Here is an 18,789-nt window from a genome sequence, read left to right on the forward strand (position 1 = left end):
ACTGAATATTGCATCTGTTGTGTCTGTGCAGTGAATGAGTGCTGGTGATAGTTATTAACTGGTAGTATCCAGGGGTAAAAAAGGCACTTATCTGCTGAGGGGGGTGATTATTCTATTTATTTGTTTATGTGATTGATGGGGATGCTTGTAAGACTGACGGGTGTGCTATTGTGATAAACTGATCAAGACTTGTTCTCTAGAGGTGCAGCATCTAAGAATGCACAACTACCAAAGTGTCATATAATTGGGATGTATTTTGGTGCTTTGATGTTCTAAAATATTATTATTAAAAGAGTGTTTAAGTATTGGAGGTACTGGTATGCCATGGAGTATTTTATGCTGAAGTATAAATATTCTGAAATTTACATTTTGCACGTGGTGTGAAATACTGGTGTCATTTGGTAGCTGGAGCAAAGGCTTTAGGAGTCGTGACTCTTCAGTGTTTTTCCTGATATGTCAGAAGTGTGAAGAACACAGTAAAATATTTGGTAATGGACAGGCATTTTCATTATCAACATGTCAGCAAGCTTCAGGCCGTTCAGTGAATAAATAATGGTTTGAAACAAGTGGCTTTGCTTCTGTCATGCCTAGAAAATGCAATATGGCTGGCTGCTCATTAAACAAACCCAAAGCTTCCTTATGTTGCTGCTTTTTTATTTTAAACTAACATATGATCGTGACATTGCTGTGCAGTTCTCTGCTGCTTATGTTTTAAGTTGAAATCTCGTTTTTGTTTCAGATTCTCCCTCTTCAGTGGTTAACAAACAGCTTGGATCCATGTCACTTGATGAGCCACAGGGTGCGTGTGACAGGAAATGCGCTATACCCAGCCATAGCTGATTGCAATGCTTCTTTTAAAGTTGCTTTTCATGATGAGAAACAGTCTAAAAATGCTGTTCATCCACATATAGTAGAATTCTGTAAGCAGATCTGCTGGAAACTCGTTATTTAATGATCAATATGATTAACAGAGTGAGGTTAATTGTTGTTTTTGAAAACCATCCTAAGCTCAGTTCTTCATGCAATTACTACGGTTCAGTGTAGGTACAGTAAATGTCTCATGTGTTCTACAGACAGTTGGAATATTTTTGTAAAATGCAAAGTAAAATTAATTATTTAAACAGGTTGGGGTTTTTTCTGAATGGTTCTTTGTGGATCAAAGGGCAAATATCGAGATTACAATAACCTTTAATTTCATAATGCCATATTATTTCTCTTATCCATGAGTGATGTGCAGCTTTGTGATTCCTGCACAGTTTGAGTAACTCCAGAGCACCCATTGCACTGAGGTGCATCTTCCCTCTGTATCCCTTGTCCTTCCCCCCTCCTGCTGAACAGGTACTGGTGTTTCTTGTAGGATCCCTGTGGACTGGGGGTGGACAGAATGCCTGGGAGCTTTCTCTGTGCCCATTATGCATCAGTCTCCAAACTGTGAGCACTGCAGTGGGCCAGAGGTGACCCTATTCCAGCTGCATCAATGTCATCTGTAGGGAATATTTATGGCTGAATAATTAAGGAGTGATAGATGCTAATTTAAAAATAGATTGCCAAACACTCTGCATTATGCTTCCATATCAAAGCGTCTGTAGAGATTTAATAGCTTAAACCCCACAAAACAGCTTTGTCTTCTTTCACATTCCAAACTAAAAAGCCATTTTGAAATCCCTCTTTTGAAAAATATCTGTTTGGCAACTATTGAGATTATGGCTTACTTTAGGATGCCAGAATGCTGGGGGGGAAATCAAGGTGCACCTTGACAAAATGAATTCTTTTTGTGGAAATACATTTTGGGATGAAATAACCTTCAACCTCCATGTGTAAATTTGTTAATTATTCATGGTTTAATAGTCTACGTCATTCCAACAATCAGGTTTAGATGGAAACCTTGCTTATAACAAGTGGCCAAGTTATGATCTCAATTCTAAACTCAGAATAAAACATTATTTGATCAGAGTAGAATAACTTAGAACTAACATAGAAAGTCTGTAAGTTTCCTAAGATTCTTACAACTAAAAATTTAGGAAAACTGGGGGGTTTTTTCCTCATTAAGTTACTTGAACTAAGAGATTTCCTCTCATAGAAGCACTTCAGGTTTTTCAATATGTAGAAAAAAACCAACCCAAAATACATTTGCTTTTCAGTACACCAGTTCTCCAGTTGTTTTAAGGCAAGGTTTTTCTGCTTTGTTAGCAGACAATGTTACTTCTAATTTGTAAAACTAGGAGTTTGAAAAAGGAGCAAATTTATTAGGAAATATTTTGTGCAAATGATATCCAAAAAGAATAGTTTGCTGAGTTCTAGTTGAATTTCTGAAGTTTAACTGCATTAGTTTCACTTCCATTTGAAGTCTCAAAACAGTGTAAATAGTTAATGAAGGAGGTCTTAACAGTTCTTCTCATACAGAATTACCTTTCCTTCTTTTTCCTGCCTTCTCTTAATTTGGAATTGAATCAGCTGTCTTCTGTTGGACTTGTTTCTCTTGTTGGCATTCATGTTTTAAGAATGGTTTTGGGTTTAAAGATCTTTTTATTCTTTTGCAATCCCATCCGTTTATAATGCCAACATTCTGATAGTCCAGCAGAACCCAGAAGTCATTGCTGTGTGTACAAAATGATTTCAAATGGATCACAGTTGTCTACACTTGACTTTTAAAAATGTTTTGGACTGTGATTGTCATAGTGGAGGGTTGGCCTTTAGATCTATTGCAGTGTTAGGATTTTAAGGTACTGCCTTAATTGGAATGAGTAAAGAGGGAACCTGAGGCCTGATTAAATTTCATGTGTTAAATTCTCACAGAATTCCTGTTCTACTGAAATGCACAACTTATTTTGTCCTCTTTGGATCAATTTTTCTCCCTTCCAGAAGTGTCTCTCTTAGATCTTCACACAGAACATAGTGCTGGATAGGAATTATTTTGGATTTTTTAAAATGAGAAGTTATCTATCCTCTCCTCATGAGGTTGCCAACAGATGAGTGAACAGGGCAGCATTTGAGATGTGGCAAACTGGCTTGAAGTTCCTTACAGTGTTAGTTTAATTAGGAAATGCAATCTGTAAACTTGTCCTTATGCACTTAACTCTTTATGGTTGACAGCCCCAGTGTCTGTGAAGTTACACTTGCACAGGTTCATTTTCTTAGGGAAAAAGTGGGTCTGAAGGTTGTTGCTGTCAGTTATGTAGTTTGGCTTGTGGATTTGTTTTTCATGTCAGGTTTTATGAATGATATTTTGTCTTCAGTTTTAAGAGTGATAGTTTAAAAGTGTCTCCTTGCTGTGGGTGCCTGGAGAATGGACCATTTAATGGGAGTCTGCTTTAGACAGTGTTGTTAGTATCTTCAAAATATCTTGTGTTTGGCTGCAAAATTAAGTAAAGTTTCAAGGTATTTTTGAGTAATTTAGAATGAAATTTAGTAAGGTGTTGACAAGCTACAGCTTTCTCTTGTAGCAGTGATTACTCTGCTAGAGTTGGCAACCAGACTAATAAACTGAACTGCCTATATCAAAGAATTTGGACCATTTTCCTCTCCTTCCCTTCATTTTCAATGTGAAGTAGATCTGCTCTGATGGGATGAATTTAGTAGAAGAAGAGAACAGAGCTTCATTCTAATCTGGGCAGTCTTTAGCCATCACATTTCTCCCAGAAAACAGAGTTCAAGATTTGTAGGGTTTATGTTATTCTTTCATAACTGAAAGAATGTTCAGTTATGTAGGAGGCAAAGCATTTTCTTCACAGATGCTCCCAGTCAACTTTCATTAGCAGTGTAAATTCAATATCAAATATTGCACCACACAACTAATTCTCTGCAGTTTATTATCAGAATCTTCTCTCATCTTTTTTAAAGGTTTCTTGTTCTTATTAGTGTCTATGTTATGCTCTAAAGCTACTCGAAAGAAGAAACTGACCCCATCCAAATTCTAGTTGGTGTTATTGTACATTTAGGAAAATGCTATTAACCAGTTTGGTTTTACAGCTGTCTGTTCCCAGAAACTTTTAAGAATAATTTGTCAGTCAATGTCCTCTTTTGTGAAGTCTGCAGCAATTCTTTCAAATTTTTGGGTGCAGACAAGTACAAGCATTGCTTCCAGAGTAAGTGCAGCCAGTCCTTATGCATCTTGGTTGGATTTTCAGACCCTGAGATTTTAAGAAATACAATCCTGGTATTCAGTTAGGCTCGTTGTAGATAGCCAGGTTTGGTTGCTTTGATTGGCAGCATTAAGTGGTTTTGTGCTGAAGCCAACCTTGCACAGCAGTAGGAAGTCCATGAGTAAAGTCATTATTTGGGGGTTGTCTTGGATTATTCACAGCAGGAAATTCTGTCTTTAGCCGGGTTCCCAGCTCAAAGATCTGTCTTGTCAGAGGCTGTTAAAAGGAAGCTGAAGAATTCTCCCACTCTCACTTTTGGCTTTCAGTGTCAGTTCCTGGTGACTTGTGCAATACGTGGGATCAATCAATATTTCTACTTGCTGAGGAAGGGATGTTTGAAGTCTGAACAGACATTTATAAAAAGAGATTTTAAAAATCATAGATTGTCAAAAAATAGAGGAAGAACCCATTTAGTTAAGGAAGAATGTCACTTTGGTTCAAACTGTCTATATAGCACTATAAAATATTTCCTTATATTTCATAGGTTCCTAGTTCCTTAAATAAACTTTCTTTCAATCAGTTTTATCCTTGCTCCACTCTAACAAGAATGTAACTGGAACTTTTAATTTAAAGGGCTATAAGCTTTTCTTCCCATGGAGTGGGGCCCATACCTTTTACTTATTGGGGTCATAGTTGTAATTTGTTAATTCTTTCATTTAAAAAAAAAGTATTCTAATTTGTTTTTTCAGGGGTTTTGTGGTATGTTTTGGGGTTTTAAATTTCTCTTCAGAACATGTAGAAGTGCATATTTAAAGTTTTTTGGCACAGCTGATCACTGCTCTGATCCTGTGAGTGGGCTTCTGCCTGTCAGCAGTTTAAAAATATGAGCATTGATTGTTAGCTTAAATTCTGATGTGCTATCTCATAGTTGCTATAATTTAATTGTATCTTTAAAATTAAGTGTCCTGTGCCAATATTGTAGTCATTACTTTTATGACAACAACCTTTTTAGTTGGGAAATTTGTAGGCTTGTGTTTGAATGCAACGTTAGGTTTTAACTGACTTCCAAAGATGATCTGCAGCTTTTCCTTTATTACACTTGTCAGTGTGCTGCCAATACTGCAGGGATATTTATAGTCCCATTTCTGTATTCTAGAAACTTAAAGAAAGGACAGAAGGTTTTGTCCAAATAATCCTGAGATAAAAGGCTCAGTGGTCAGGAAAAGCAAGACTATAGAGACTTTTAGTGGCCATTTGAATACACTAAATAAACGTTCCCTTTGAGAGAATGGCACCTGTGTAGTGAGGCTCCATCTGATGCTGCTTTTCATGAACTTTTTAATAATGCCCAACTTCAAGACTGATGGCAAACTTGCCATTTGTGTATAGGTGGTGACCATGAACTTTAAGGGGATGGATGGATGGATGGATGGATGGATGGATGGATGGATAGATGGCACTGAGCAGTTCTCTTCTGAAGGAGCCCATGAACATCCTTAGAACCATCTCTGCAGCAGAGCAGTGACCAGTATGCTGTAGTTTTCAGTTCCATTCACTTCTGTTGCTTTTGGAAATTGTGAATGAGCCCATTTTACAAGTGCTCCCTTCTGCTTCCAGTTATCATAATTTAAAATAGGGTTTTAAGCATAAAACTCTTGAAACATGAATTTACAGTATTTTTATGACAAGTGACTGACAATTTACAGCAGGCTAAGGGTACTGGTAGTTGTCTGGGTTCTAAGTAGGCAACAAAGTACAGGATGGTGATTTTTCTAGGCTGATTATGTCTAGATCTCATAATCTTTTTTTCATGTGTATTTACTAAGGCAAAAAGACTGAATACCACTTAAAAATAATCCTATTAATATATTTGCTATGAAATGGATCTGCTTATTAATGATTATATTGTGTGTACACATACCTATCTGAAATTTTATTTACTTGCATGTTGAAGGACAGCATCTCCTTTGTTTGCTCTTATAATTACATACAATGTTAGACCATTTTACAAGCATTGCAAATTTGGTGTGTTTACTCTGGAACTTTTTAACTTTTTGCTTGGTCTGTAAGAGATCTTAAACAGACAATATATATGTTACTGCCACATTTGATAATTAAATTAATCTTCAGAATTCTAGCAACTTTATGTACATTTCTAATGCCTGTTCAAACTTTATCAACCCCATATTTACAGAGAGTGATAAGCCACGAACAGGAACAGGTGAACCAGTTTTAAGTTTGCACTACAGTACAGAAGGAACAACTACAAGCACAATAAAACTGGACTTCACTGATGAGTGGTAAGAACAAGTTAATTTTGGTTTTGACGAGTTCATGATTAGCACATATCAATAACACTTGTCTGGCATAGCTATTAATTATTTTTCCTGTGGTCTATGTCTGTTTTTAGATGTATCTACACAATTTGAAATGGCTGTAGTCTTAATGCATTCAGAACATAAAATAGATGTACTCTAATGTGAAATTTATACAAGAGACTTGTTTTTGTGTATTTACTGTGAATCTCTATAATCACATAATTATTCTGCAAGTGAGTCTTTGTGTGACTCAGTTCCTGAGTTGTAAACACTGAAATTGCCACATTTAGCCACTCTAAAGTGCTGTGGCTTTAGACACAACCCATGCACCTTGCTCACAGTTTGGAAACTTGAAACATTGATTTTTCCTCCAATATCCAGCAAACTTTGAAAAAAATAGTTTTGCTGTGATGCTTTTATGTAATTCTGCAGTTAGTCAGCAAATTCCATGGAGTTTGGTGGTGGGTAGTGTGGTGTGGGTAGTGAGAGGAAGAAGCATTTTCTGGTAGGACAAAGTTGCAAGTCATTGTCAGTTCAGAGGCTGACTAAAAACATTGTGCTGAAGAGTGGAGCAACAGGAGCAAGATGCAATTCCATCTGACAAAATGATGCAGTTGAGAACAAATAACTCCCTAATCTGAGATTTGGAAGTTGTGAAAATGAAATAGAGGAAGACATTTAAATCCTACAAGTCAAAAAAATATTTTACTGCTTAGGCTGTGATAAGGTTTATAGAGAGATGAGACTTAACATAGCAAAAATCCTCCACCTGGTGTCTAGCAGCATCCTTCTTCTCTGGCCATTCAGAAGCAATGCTGAAAATTCTGGATTTAGAAGAAATACTGAAAGGGTTAACAAAATTTTTCCTACAGCTTCCAAATCCAGTACAGCAATGAATACACAGAATATTGCTCATCAAAAAGAGTAAAAGCTCTGATTTAACATAAGACATAAAATTCCTGAAGTCTAGACTGAATTCTCAAGAATCTCAACTAAGCATGATCTGTGCTGCTTCTAGCAATGTAGCATATTAAATATTTGCTAATAACATCCACAAGTCAGAAGATATTTGTAAAGAGACACTCTAAATTATTGAGAATCATGCTTATAATTCTGCTTTTGTCCAATGATTTGCCTGAGTTTTAGGCCACATCACATTAGAAAGCTCAGCAACAAGACCTCATTTCCTGAAAGTCTTTGCTAGAGTCTAAAAACATGAATTTCAGTGACATTCAGCACAACATTTTACATATTTCCTGAGGATTTGTTTTCCATATTGTAAAGAGAAAATGGTGTCCCACAATAATTATCTAAGCATGAATGGGGAGTAAATGTCAAATACCAGCTTATAGTGAATCTTGAGAAATAACAAAACTTTGAGAACTGACAGTCCATACTTTGAAAGGTACAGGAATGATAATTAGAGTTGAAGGGCCTGGAGACTTTTATCTGAATCAAATTTTTAATTGAATGAAATAACATTTATTAGTGCTCAGTTGATAGCTTGTCATACCTCTAATAAGATGATCTCTGATTATTTATACTTCTAAAAAGTGTGCAAATACTGAAATAAACCAAATCCTTACAATATTTGGAAAAGCAATGACAATATTCTTTAAAGGTAAAAGAAAAAGATAGGAAGGAGAGAACCAGGTTCTGTGATGCAGAGGAATTGTGTGGGATGAGGCAATGGACACAATAAGAGAGAATTTTGAAATTGCTGAGAATTGCTTGTAGCTGCTGCCAGGAGCTCTGACTTTACTGCAGTGAGATAGATAATGTTGGTCAGGCTGTGCTGTTGAAATGATCTTATTTATTTATTTGTGTATTTACATGATCCTAAATGATTTTCTTTTTCCATGTTATGTTGCCAGGAGCAGCATAAATTCAAGCTCTAGAGGGAGTGGAAGTCATTGCAAAACTGAAGGCCAAGAAGACTCTGTAAAAACAAAAGCTTTGGATGAATCAGGGCCTGATGGGGAAGAAACAAGTAAGAAACATTGGGATTTCTAATGCTAAGGCAAAAATTCTGCCCTCTATGTCCCTGACTCCCATTGCCGTAATAAAGCATGAATTTTTTAGGAAAGAAGACATTAACCTGAGATAGCTATAATAAATATAAACATTAACTTACATTGTCTTTAGTTCTAAAAACATTATTCTTCTTAGGGGATATTGTGCCTCGATTTGTATAGGAAAATAGAACAACTGCACTTTGCAGTCATAAATGATTGCTTGGAATTCTGTTACATTTCCTTCAAGCTTTCACTGTGTTTTATTAAATGTGTTGTCTTGCTCAGTTCATTGCCAAAAGTGCAGTGAAGTCAAATGACTACCTCCAGAAAAATACCAAAAAAAATCCCTTTTAATAGACTGATAACTTCATTTGTCTTCAGAAATAATAGTTAGTGTCTGTATTAAGAGTACAAATGCTATTTTTGCTGCTTAAGTTCTCATAGTATAGGCTGTTAAATACATTAAGGAACAAGAAATTACTACATTTTTCTTAGTTAGTGTGTTGACCTGGTCAACTAGATAGGTTTATATATACTGATTTTTATGTGACTGATAGCTGAGATTTCAGTAGAGACATTGACTTTGGAGTGGATTGCTTGGATTGGTTTCTTCTGGGAGTGCTGGTGTTGTTTAGACTTGCTTACATTATAGATGTGCATCTAATTGAAATCATGTGCTTTACCATTAAATTGCTTAATTTAGGGGATTCTGATGAATCTCTCAAGGAAGATGCAAGTGCTGAAGAGCTGAAAGATACAGATGAAGCTGCAGAGACAGCAGAAGCAAGTAGGTATCTGTACATAGCAAGTATGTATCTGTACTCTTTCAAGTAGTTACAAGAAGAAGTAGAGAATGAAATATGAACTCAGTTTGCATAATTTAACTTTGCTGACCATTTCTAAAATAGACTATAGTTGTTATTGAGACTTGTTTTCCCCAATATTTGCTTTTCAGCAGCATCAGATAAAGCTGCTCCTGAGCACTCCGGAATTCAAGCAGAAAAACCCGATGCTGTGTCTGGGAACGCAGAGGAAGAAGGCTCCAGCGAGCAGGGGGCACACCAAGCCCTGTGCAGCCAGAGCAGCGACCCCAGTGCCCCCAGCCCCGTGGGCAGCGAGGAGCCCCAGGCGCAGGCGGAGCCCTCGGGGCCGGCGGCTCCGGACGACGCCTCCACGCGGAGCTCGGCGCTGCAGGAAACCGACGACAGCGACGACGACCCCGTCCTCATCCCCGGGGCCAGGTATCGGGGAGGCCCTGGCCACAGGTGAGGCCAACACCTGCTCTGCTTGGCAAATGCTTCTTGCTTTTTGTTTTCCTTTAGCTTTTCTTGTTCATTGCTTTGAATGAAAGATGGAGAAACTCAGCCCTCATATCCTTCAAGTTGTTCTTTGACAACTGGCCAAGAGCTTGATGGCTGAGTGTAATTTGCCTATGTGTAAGATTTGTACAGCTGCATTTTCCCTGCAAGCCAGGAAGGCTCTTGCAGATCTAATACCTGCTTATGCTGATCTCTTGCCTGCTGAATACCTCAGTGCTAAGTATTTGCATATCTAGTCATACGTATAGAAAGTTCATAGATTTGGGGACAGGGACCATCACTTTCAGTTGTACTTTAGGTGTTCTTATTCTGGCAAAGCAAGAGCTTTTAACCGCTCTTGTGCAGCAATGGTGTGTTTGCAGTACATATATTAAAATGGATGTGTTCAATTTTTCATTCTTCTTTTTCTCTGAAAGAGAAACTGTAATCCTTTTCCTTTTGTTGGTTATTAAATATTACTATGTATGTCAGTTAAAAAAAGGTAGACTAGCTGTTGCCATGAATAAAACATGCATTTAGTAAGCTTTGTGCTTTTTTTATATGAAGAGCTGTACATACTTGTTTGATCATTCAGTAAACTGAACCCTCAATTTGCTATTTTTGGTTTAATACCTTTCTTCACTAATTTCAAAACTATAAAAATATTTAAGCAACATTTCTGTTGTTAGACTTCACACAATACCTCTTTACTAGCTGTAGATGTAATTTAACCTCATGTCACATACCTTTGCTGTACTCCTGTTCAAAGACAGTGCTATTAATTTCTTATGCTAGCAATGAAGATTCTTCACAGGAATTTACAATATATATTCATTAGGAAATCAGGAAGAATTTAATAGCTGTTTCTAGAGAAGGTTTTGAATAATTTGCAATTAAAATAGAAATAGTAAGCCAGCACATTGTCAGTAGTGGCAAAAAGAACAGTCAGTGGTTGTTTATTACAAAGCACAAGTAATTCTGCTCACTAAATGACAGTTTTTATGAAGGAGGCAATATACACAGATTCTGTCTTAACCCATTAACTTTCCATGCAGTACTAAGTTTTTGTAGGCAGATATGGAATGGCAGAAATATTTTCCCCTGCAGAGCCAATGTTCATTATGATCCAGTGATTGAAGAGCAAGCTGTGAAAAGCCCTGTAATTTTAATCCCATCTCCATTTTCAAGCAGGATTCATAGCTTCCCTCCATGCACCATGTTGTCTCTACAATGTAATAGTTTCTGTAGCAATGTGAAAAGAATTACACTTGCAGGTATCACACAGCTGTTACAATTTCCTACTAGTGGGGACATCCTAAATGAAGTTACAATTTATCTGACATGCTTCCTTTCCTCTCTGTGCAGTGAGATTTTTTTCCTGTAACAGTTTAAATTTATCTCCTAGGAAAGATCATTCAGCCAAATGAATGATATCATTAAAATCCTTTATGCAGTCCCCTGCTCCCTTATTCTTCCCCCAAATAAAATCTGAAAAAAGTTGCTTCATAGTCAGTTGGTTTAGGATTTTCTGTAGGCTTTCATTGCTCAGGTTTAATGCCTGACCAGATAATTTTGTTCTGCTTTTGTGTGTGTGCAAGCAGTGAAGGTTTCCAGTTCAGCTACTGAGCATTACATTCCCTCCTTATTCTTCAGGTTTCAGGAGTTTCCAAATGCACTCTGAGATACTAAGGAAAAGTAAGACATCCTGTGTGTGCTCAAAGGAATTTGGATTTTCAGAAGGGAAGCAGACACTGATGGTCCTAAAAGCTATAGCTCTAAGGCCTCTTAGTATTTATATCTCATATTAGAGTGAAAGGAACTGGAAGTTCTCTCTAGTAGTACCATGGCAGTTGTTATAACCTAAAATCCCTTTCACAAACTGATCAAATTTATATAAAATCCCCCATGTCCCTTAATGAGTAGGAAGCTAACTCAAAGCATTGCTGCTACCTTGGGTGTACATGAACTAAAATTGGTCATTTTGTTCTGTGCTAACATTCTGTTTTGATTGAAATAAATTTTTACACTCAGTGCTCATCATTGAATGATGCTCATCCTGTCCATTTTTAGGTTTTGTCTCCTTAGACTGAGTGCCAAGTTTTTTTCACTCTTTGCAGTAAAAATTCATGGGTTTCCTGCCATCATGCTGGCTTCTGTCTCCTCTTCATGTTTCACTTTTTGCCTGAATGTGGCAGCCCAGCCCCCTGCACTGTTTGGGTTTTGCTGGAGTAATTCTGTGGTTGTTACTCTGGGTCTGGGGAGGATTCTGTGAGCACAATGAGCTGGGGCTGAGTCCTCCTCCTCTCTTGCCTGTCACTGCTCCAGTGGGGGCTCGTGGTCAGGCACACCCTGCACTCTTCCCTACTTTGTCATTCCTAATTGATGAGTGTTCCCTTTCACCAGAAGGAAGCTCAGAGGTGTATAACTCAGTTTTATGCTGCTGATTTTCTCAAGGCCCTACAGTCCCCTCATTAATAAGTTCCCTACCCTCAATGTGCTGCATGATTCCATTCCTACACCCTGCTCAAGGACCAGTAGCAATACAGGGCACACAATTGCCTGCAAGTCTGGGGTTCCACTCCTCCAGGATGCTTTCTGCAGGCTTCTTTTCTCTTTCCTCACTCAGTAAATTGTGTTATCTAACAATTCCTTTACTAAATCTCACTTTTTTCCAAGTTTATCTAATACTTTACTTTCCAATGTGTCATCTTATAAGATAATTAATGGCATTAATATCTGAGTAATAAAGTAAATTTTTTTTCTCTGTAGAATACTTAGGGGGAGCTGCTTTGGTCTTTTTTGTTGTGGGTTTGGTTTAGTTTGGTTTTGCTGTGTTTTTTTTTTTTTCCTGAAGAAGAAAGACTAGGCTGCAATAATCTACCTTTTGTGAACATATTTTGTGTAATGAAGAAAAAAAGTTTCATTTTTCTAGAGGACAAAAAATTTTTAAAAAGATTGTTGTAGCCTACTGAGACAGAATGAAAAAAATGTTTGACTAATAAGCCTTTTCCAATATGTAGCATTATTGGTTTTATCTGCAATCAATTTGTTTTTCTTTAGGCTGTGTTTTCTCATAAACCAAATAGCTCTTGTTTACATTGAGCAGAATATTCTACAGGTGGAGAAATTCAGATAAAGAAATCTGTCTGAGTCATTTTCCCACTTGAAGTACAGTTTTCTCCACTGAAACAGAAGGCTAGATTTCTGATTCTGTATTCTGAAATTATGATCTGTAGCTTCCTCTTAAGGAAAAAAGTGGCAGAGTTACCCTTCTGATAGCTCTGTTAAACAGAGATCTAATTAAATTGAGAAATTCCTGCTGCATCTCACCTTAATTTTACTAAGATGGATGTAGATTTCAGATTTATTTAAAAATATTGTTTATTTTGCAAATCTAATTGTACAAGACTTCCATTATTTGAATATTATTTGTAGTTGTAATGTTTTCAAGCTGAGGGTTTGATATTTTTCTCAAATAATCTCATATTGTGGATACTTATAATCTCAAAACATAATGAGAATTGGTCGTTTCTCACCAACTAACCTGAAACTGGGCTACCAGGAAGGACTGGGCAAAGTCTGCACCTGCTTTAATATTTTTGAAAAGAACTTTAAAGAGTAGCACCAAAATGTGGAGAAATACCATGATCCTTAGATTGATTGGCTAAGTCAGCTGCATGGTGACTAGGAGTCAGCTAGGAAGAGTTTTGACACAGAAGGACATTTCTTTACAAGAAATAATTGAGAATGTGAGATCTGACTCTTTTTCAGCAGCATTTCTGTAACCACTGATATCACTGGAATGGTCTTCACAAGTGACTAGAAGAAGCTAAGCAGTTATTTCATTTTTTCATGTTGTTGGGCCAGTCAATGCATGCTCTTTTAAACAAAATGGATTAGGCAGCACGCAGAATATTCTAAAATGAAAAAAAATTTAAAACCTCTTTTGTACAGCAGAGCAGTTTAGCTAGATACTCATCAGAGTAAATAACCTCCTGTGTATTTTAGAGAATCCCCAGGAAAAGGTGCCTTGTCTGACAAATAAGACAACATGTGCAGGTCTTTCAGTCTGGACATATGCAAGGGCATTTCTTCTTTAAAACTTCCTGAATCCAGTAAATTTAGTTCAAACAGAGGGTGGTACCTTGTAATCTGTGGGAGAGGGAAAAAAAAAATCTGTGCAAAATGTTCTTCATACACAGAGAGTGCAGTTTTTAATTGATTGATCTTAATTTTTACAAATTAGTCAAAACAGCTCTCTGAGGGCTGATTTCCTACTTAAATGACTGAATTAATTTTGTCTGGACTTTGAAGTTGATCTGGGGGCGGAGGCTAAGCCTGGAAAAAGCTACAACTAGCTTTAACTAAGGTTAAAATTAAAGAAATACAAATGTAAAATGGAAATGATGATACAGCTGCTGTGATCTATGAAGAATTACTGCATTTTATACCTTTACTTTGTGTGCTGTTATATAATCTGAATACTATTTTTGCTGAAATACAAGTAGTCTCATATACTGACTCATACACTGGGAAGGAGCCTTCTCAGTTGGAATTCATAGAGCACATTTTGTAAGAGATGCTAACCTTTGAAAAACATGGTGCCTAGCATTTGTGAATGACTTCAGTTGTTATTCCCTTTACTAGATATAATATCAGAGGAACAGCGATAGGTGATAGAATAATGAGGTAATTAATTATTTTATTCCTCCCCTCCTCCTTTTTATTGCCATATTTTGGATTTATCAGGTTCTGGTTTTTCATATCTAACTGGCATTTTAAGAATTGCTGTACTTCAAATGCTATGAATTACAGAGCATATTGCTTGAGTTATATTTAGCTGCATGTGTTGCATGGAAATTGAAAAGAAATGGCAGTGTATACATTTTACAACCTATTAACATTTTTATCGTGTGCCATAGAAATTAATGGAATTTGAGAAGTGTGTAGCTTGTGAAAAGAAATATTCCTTTTATTTTTTTTTAATTGAGCTGCTGAGGAACGAGTTCTATTTGCATGGGCTACTGCTGACTTGCTTTGTCTGGTAGTAGAGAACATCCAGTTCTGGACAAAAATATAAGACTACATGGATCAAAAACCATTTATATTTTTTGCCTGAACAAGATTATGGAACTAAGCATAATTATTAGAGCTATACTGGGTTATACACATTTAGAAAGATAGATGCTAAATTTTATACTATATTGCTTTTAATGAAGTTAAATGAAAAAAAATCACTTGATCTCATATTCTTCATTGAAATACTTGAGGGAAGCAGTTGTAAGAACATATAAGGCAATTTGGGTAATTGTGTTTGGCCACATGCTGTAAGAGGGAGAAACTTTCTGCTGTGATTCCAGCCAGAGGCCATCTAGAGGGGAAATGGCCCAAAGTTGTTACAATGATGAAAATGAACATTTTGGCTTTCTGTGTCTGAAAAGGCAAAGGTGCAGGATAAGGTTCCATAAAATACTTAGCCTGAGTCCTCTATTTTAAATGCCTCCAGGAAAATGGTGCAGATCTGTATTTCTTTGTCTTATATTTTCATCTTAGCTGCAATTGGAATACCTGGATTTAACTCGTCAGCTTTCTTAGAGGTTCAGGAATCTTTGCTGTTTGTACTTGCAATTTTACAATAGGCATTCTTTCTATATTCAGCATGCTTACCAAGGAGTTCTTTAGCTCTTCAGCACAGCCCAGGGGAATTAGTTTCATATTGCTATAAATTTAATATAAAATAAATGATGCATTCAGCATAGAATGTTTTATCAGTCTTTTTTCTCTGCTTTTCATCATCATTCATCAGCATATCAGGTGAAAATTTTTAAATGTTTTGTAACTGAGAATAGTTTAAACATTGATTGTGTTTGAAAGCTGGGGAATTACCTAGGAGGACATTACAGTAAACATTTGGTTTTGTATGATCAACGGTGAAATAACTTGGGTTTTAGGGGTAGTGTCAGTGTGCTGTTAACAGGATGGTTTTGCCTTTGGTGTTGAGCTGTCTTAATGCTTGAAATTTGACAGCAGCAGTAAATCTCTTCCACAGGTTCAGAGGCTCCTAAAGGAAGTCATCAATATCAGAAATATAATCAAATGTTGGCATTTAGTCAAGGAATCTATTTTAATATGGTGGTTAAGACAAGCCTTTGGAATTCTTGGGCAGATCAGTGGTAGCTGGCACCTGGATTCCTTTACAGGATCAATGAAGAAATGCCAGACCTGGATCAAGGTTTGCTGCTGTAGTTTAGATACACACACAAATAATATCAGGATCATGGAATGCCCTGAGTTGGAAAGGACCCAGAAGTGAGTCCAACTCAACTGGACACCCCCAGGAATCCCACCATGTGCCTGACAGCATTGTCCAAATGACCATGAGGCACTGGAGAAATAAGATCTAAGTTAATGGTTATAAGCCTTAGGTTCTCTGCAATTGTTTTGGATAGGGAAAACAGTGCAAAGGAGAAGGTGGCAACAAGAGTGCATAAAAAATAAGATGTTAACATCAGAGAGCTCAAGAGAAGGAATCAGGGTTTGTGGTCCTCAGCACTGGTCCAGTGGAAAATCTCTCTGTCCCTGGAAGGGGCTTAGGGGGATGATCTTTAAGGTCCCTTCCAGCCCAAAGCTGTCTACTATGAAAAATAGATAGACCAGGTTTGTCTCTGTGTGAGTACATTTGGAAACCTGGGAAATGAAAAAAATCCTCAGTCCTGAAGGAATCAATACTGAGCTCAATATTCAGTGCAGAGCAGAGACAGGAGGGATGGAGCAAGGAAGCAGGGAGACGTGAGCTGAGCTCAGGAGACTGACCATTATCGGCCTGGATAATGGTGTTTGGAAGAAGCAGGGTTATCTCAGGCACCAGATGAGTTTTATGGCAGCCACTGCATTATTGTCCTTTAACAAACAAACCAGGTATATAATTGTGCAAATTGTACAGATTCTTGTTTTTAAAAAACAGAATTTTTTTTCAGAACTTCTAAATATACAGAAAACACCCTATGTGACAACTTCTATATTTTCAGACTTAGCTTATGTGTATGCATATTTTCCATTTTTCTCCATTTATAATATATAGCTGTGAATCAGTTTGCATCACAGAATTTTTGTGGGTTTGTTTTTTTGTTTGCCTATCTTGAACCTATGTTTAAGTAAAAAAATATGGCTTCACTTCTGAATCCCTACTCCATTAATCTCGGGCTTAATTTAAATGGACTTTTGATAATTAATTACAACTATTAACTTTGAGGGCTTTAAACCTAGCTGATCATAAGGGGAAAAGCAGTGCTCTGTGAATACTTCCTAGAGCTGTTCCCATTGATGGGGTTGCCTGAGGAGAGCCAACTCAATGTGTTAAATTCCATTGTCTGACATTTTGTGCTTGGAAGAGCAGTGGAAGGGAAGCAGCAGCTCTCAGCCAGGCTCAGCTCAAGCTGACCTCAGAGCAGTTCAAATTGCACAGCACACTTCTGTACCCACTGATGCTCCAAGTGATGAGGCTGCTTCTGTGTTTGTGTTGGCAAAGGCAGGAATTGCTCATCACAAATACAAATGAAAAGAGCTATGTCAGATTTTAAAATTCTTGCACGTGTATGACTTAAAAATAATTCTAGAAAATCTGTAGTTATCTCAGAGAGAGGGGTTTTTCCTGTAATGTTTTTTCCTGTAATGATCTTTCTTCTGAAATGTCACTAAATTGGGCTCATGTTTATGTTTTCTGGAGCAGACTTGCCTCTGCCATGTTCTTGCTTTCTGCAAGGCTCAATCCCAGTATGACAGCTGTGTGTGCTTGGCTGCCTTCTCCCTGGTGAAGGTAATCATTGGCTTCCAAGGAAACTAAATAGAAATCCACTCCTGCCTTTTGAAATGAGGCCCCAAATGAGGAGGTTAAATTCAGAGCTCCATTTAGTTGAAAGACAGTTTTAACCAAAAATTGCTTCTGTGCTTCTGCTCTTATTTAAAAATGCATGATTCTGATTGCTGAGTAGTATTGAGGTTTTTTTGTAATGTCTGCATATTTCAGCCTAGGGAAATGGAGAGGAGGAGATCAATTTTCATAGAGATGTTTGGATGAAAAATTGTGCAAGAAACTACTTTGCTTTACCAATTAGCTACTTTAATATCATCTTCTAATCCCAAGGCCTGTAACTGCTGTCCAGCAAGTAACCCTTCTGAAACAGCTGGACAAGTCTACTGCTCTCTCAGTCCTAATGATGTTTAACTTCCCAGCCTCTTCACTGCACATCTTTAATTAATTTAGGGAAATAAATGCACCAAAATTACCAAAAGGAACCACAGTAAATGATAGATGCTTTTGCTTTCTCACAAAAACCCCATCTTTTTTTTAAAAGCAAGTAAACCCCAAATCTGCACAAAGAATGAAGTTTCTGTAAGTGTTTGATGCAGCCTATCATGTGTCTGTCACCCTTTTTCCTTTATGTAGAAGCAAACTGGTGAGGAGAATAACTCAGTGATCTTTAAAGCACAGTAGATAAAGAACAAAGGCTTTTTTTTTACTCCTCTGTTGTATGAAGATGTTGTGAAGAACTCTCTTAAATCTGTTAAAGATTAAAGTTCAAAGTTGGCATATTATAAGGAATAACTAAAAAATACAAATAAAAATAGTGTGTTTATTTACTGTAGTATAAAAAAGATGAACCAGGAAATTGTCTGGGGATTGAAAGGATAGAAAACTCTCACCAACAAAGTAGTAGTAGTCTACTTTTTCTGGTGCTGTTTGCTAGGCAAACATCTGAGAAATTTATTATAATACATAGCACACTGTTAAGTGGATCTGTTGGCTGGTGCTTTCAAAACTCTTCTGGTTTCTATAAAAAAGTATTAAAATTTATTTTGAAAGCTTAGCTGTATTAGGTGATCAGTCTTAGTAAAACAGTGTGTGGTTCGTTGGTTTATTTGTTTTTATAGTAAATAAATTTGCATTAATGACTTACATTCATTCTCCTTCGCTTAGCTGTAGCATAATATTGATTTCACCTTTAACTTTTTGGTGCAACTTTCAATTGTGTCAAAAACTTGGACAAAAATCTAAGCAGATCACTGGCTGAGAGAA

At 37.0% G+C, this 18,789-nt stretch overlaps 1 protein-coding gene across 4 annotated transcripts in view; it reads left to right on the forward strand.

Annotated features, from left to right (window-relative positions):
* The window catches only part of DCAF6 (DDB1 and CUL4 associated factor 6), a 74,090-nt gene that overhangs the window by 44,615 nt on the left and 10,686 nt on the right, over positions 1–18,789 (forward strand). For 2 of the 4 annotated variants that reach the window (XM_064727782.1, XM_064727799.1), the window contains 5 exons: positions 740–799; positions 6,277–6,382; positions 8,275–8,390; positions 9,119–9,202; positions 9,371–9,680. In XM_064727782.1, coding sequence (XP_064583852.1) covers positions 740–799; positions 6,277–6,382; positions 8,275–8,390; positions 9,119–9,202; positions 9,371–9,680 — 676 coding nt within the window. The remainder of the gene's footprint in view (positions 1–739; positions 800–6,276; positions 6,383–8,274; positions 8,391–9,118; positions 9,203–9,370; positions 9,681–18,789) is intronic. The other 2 variants (XM_064727791.1, XM_064727808.1) reach the window with 2 other exon arrangements.

This window comes from Zonotrichia leucophrys, chromosome 1, assembly GCF_028769735.1.
Source record: "Zonotrichia leucophrys gambelii isolate GWCS_2022_RI chromosome 1, RI_Zleu_2.0, whole genome shotgun sequence".
NCBI lineage: Eukaryota > Metazoa > Chordata > Aves > Passeriformes > Passerellidae > Zonotrichia > Zonotrichia leucophrys.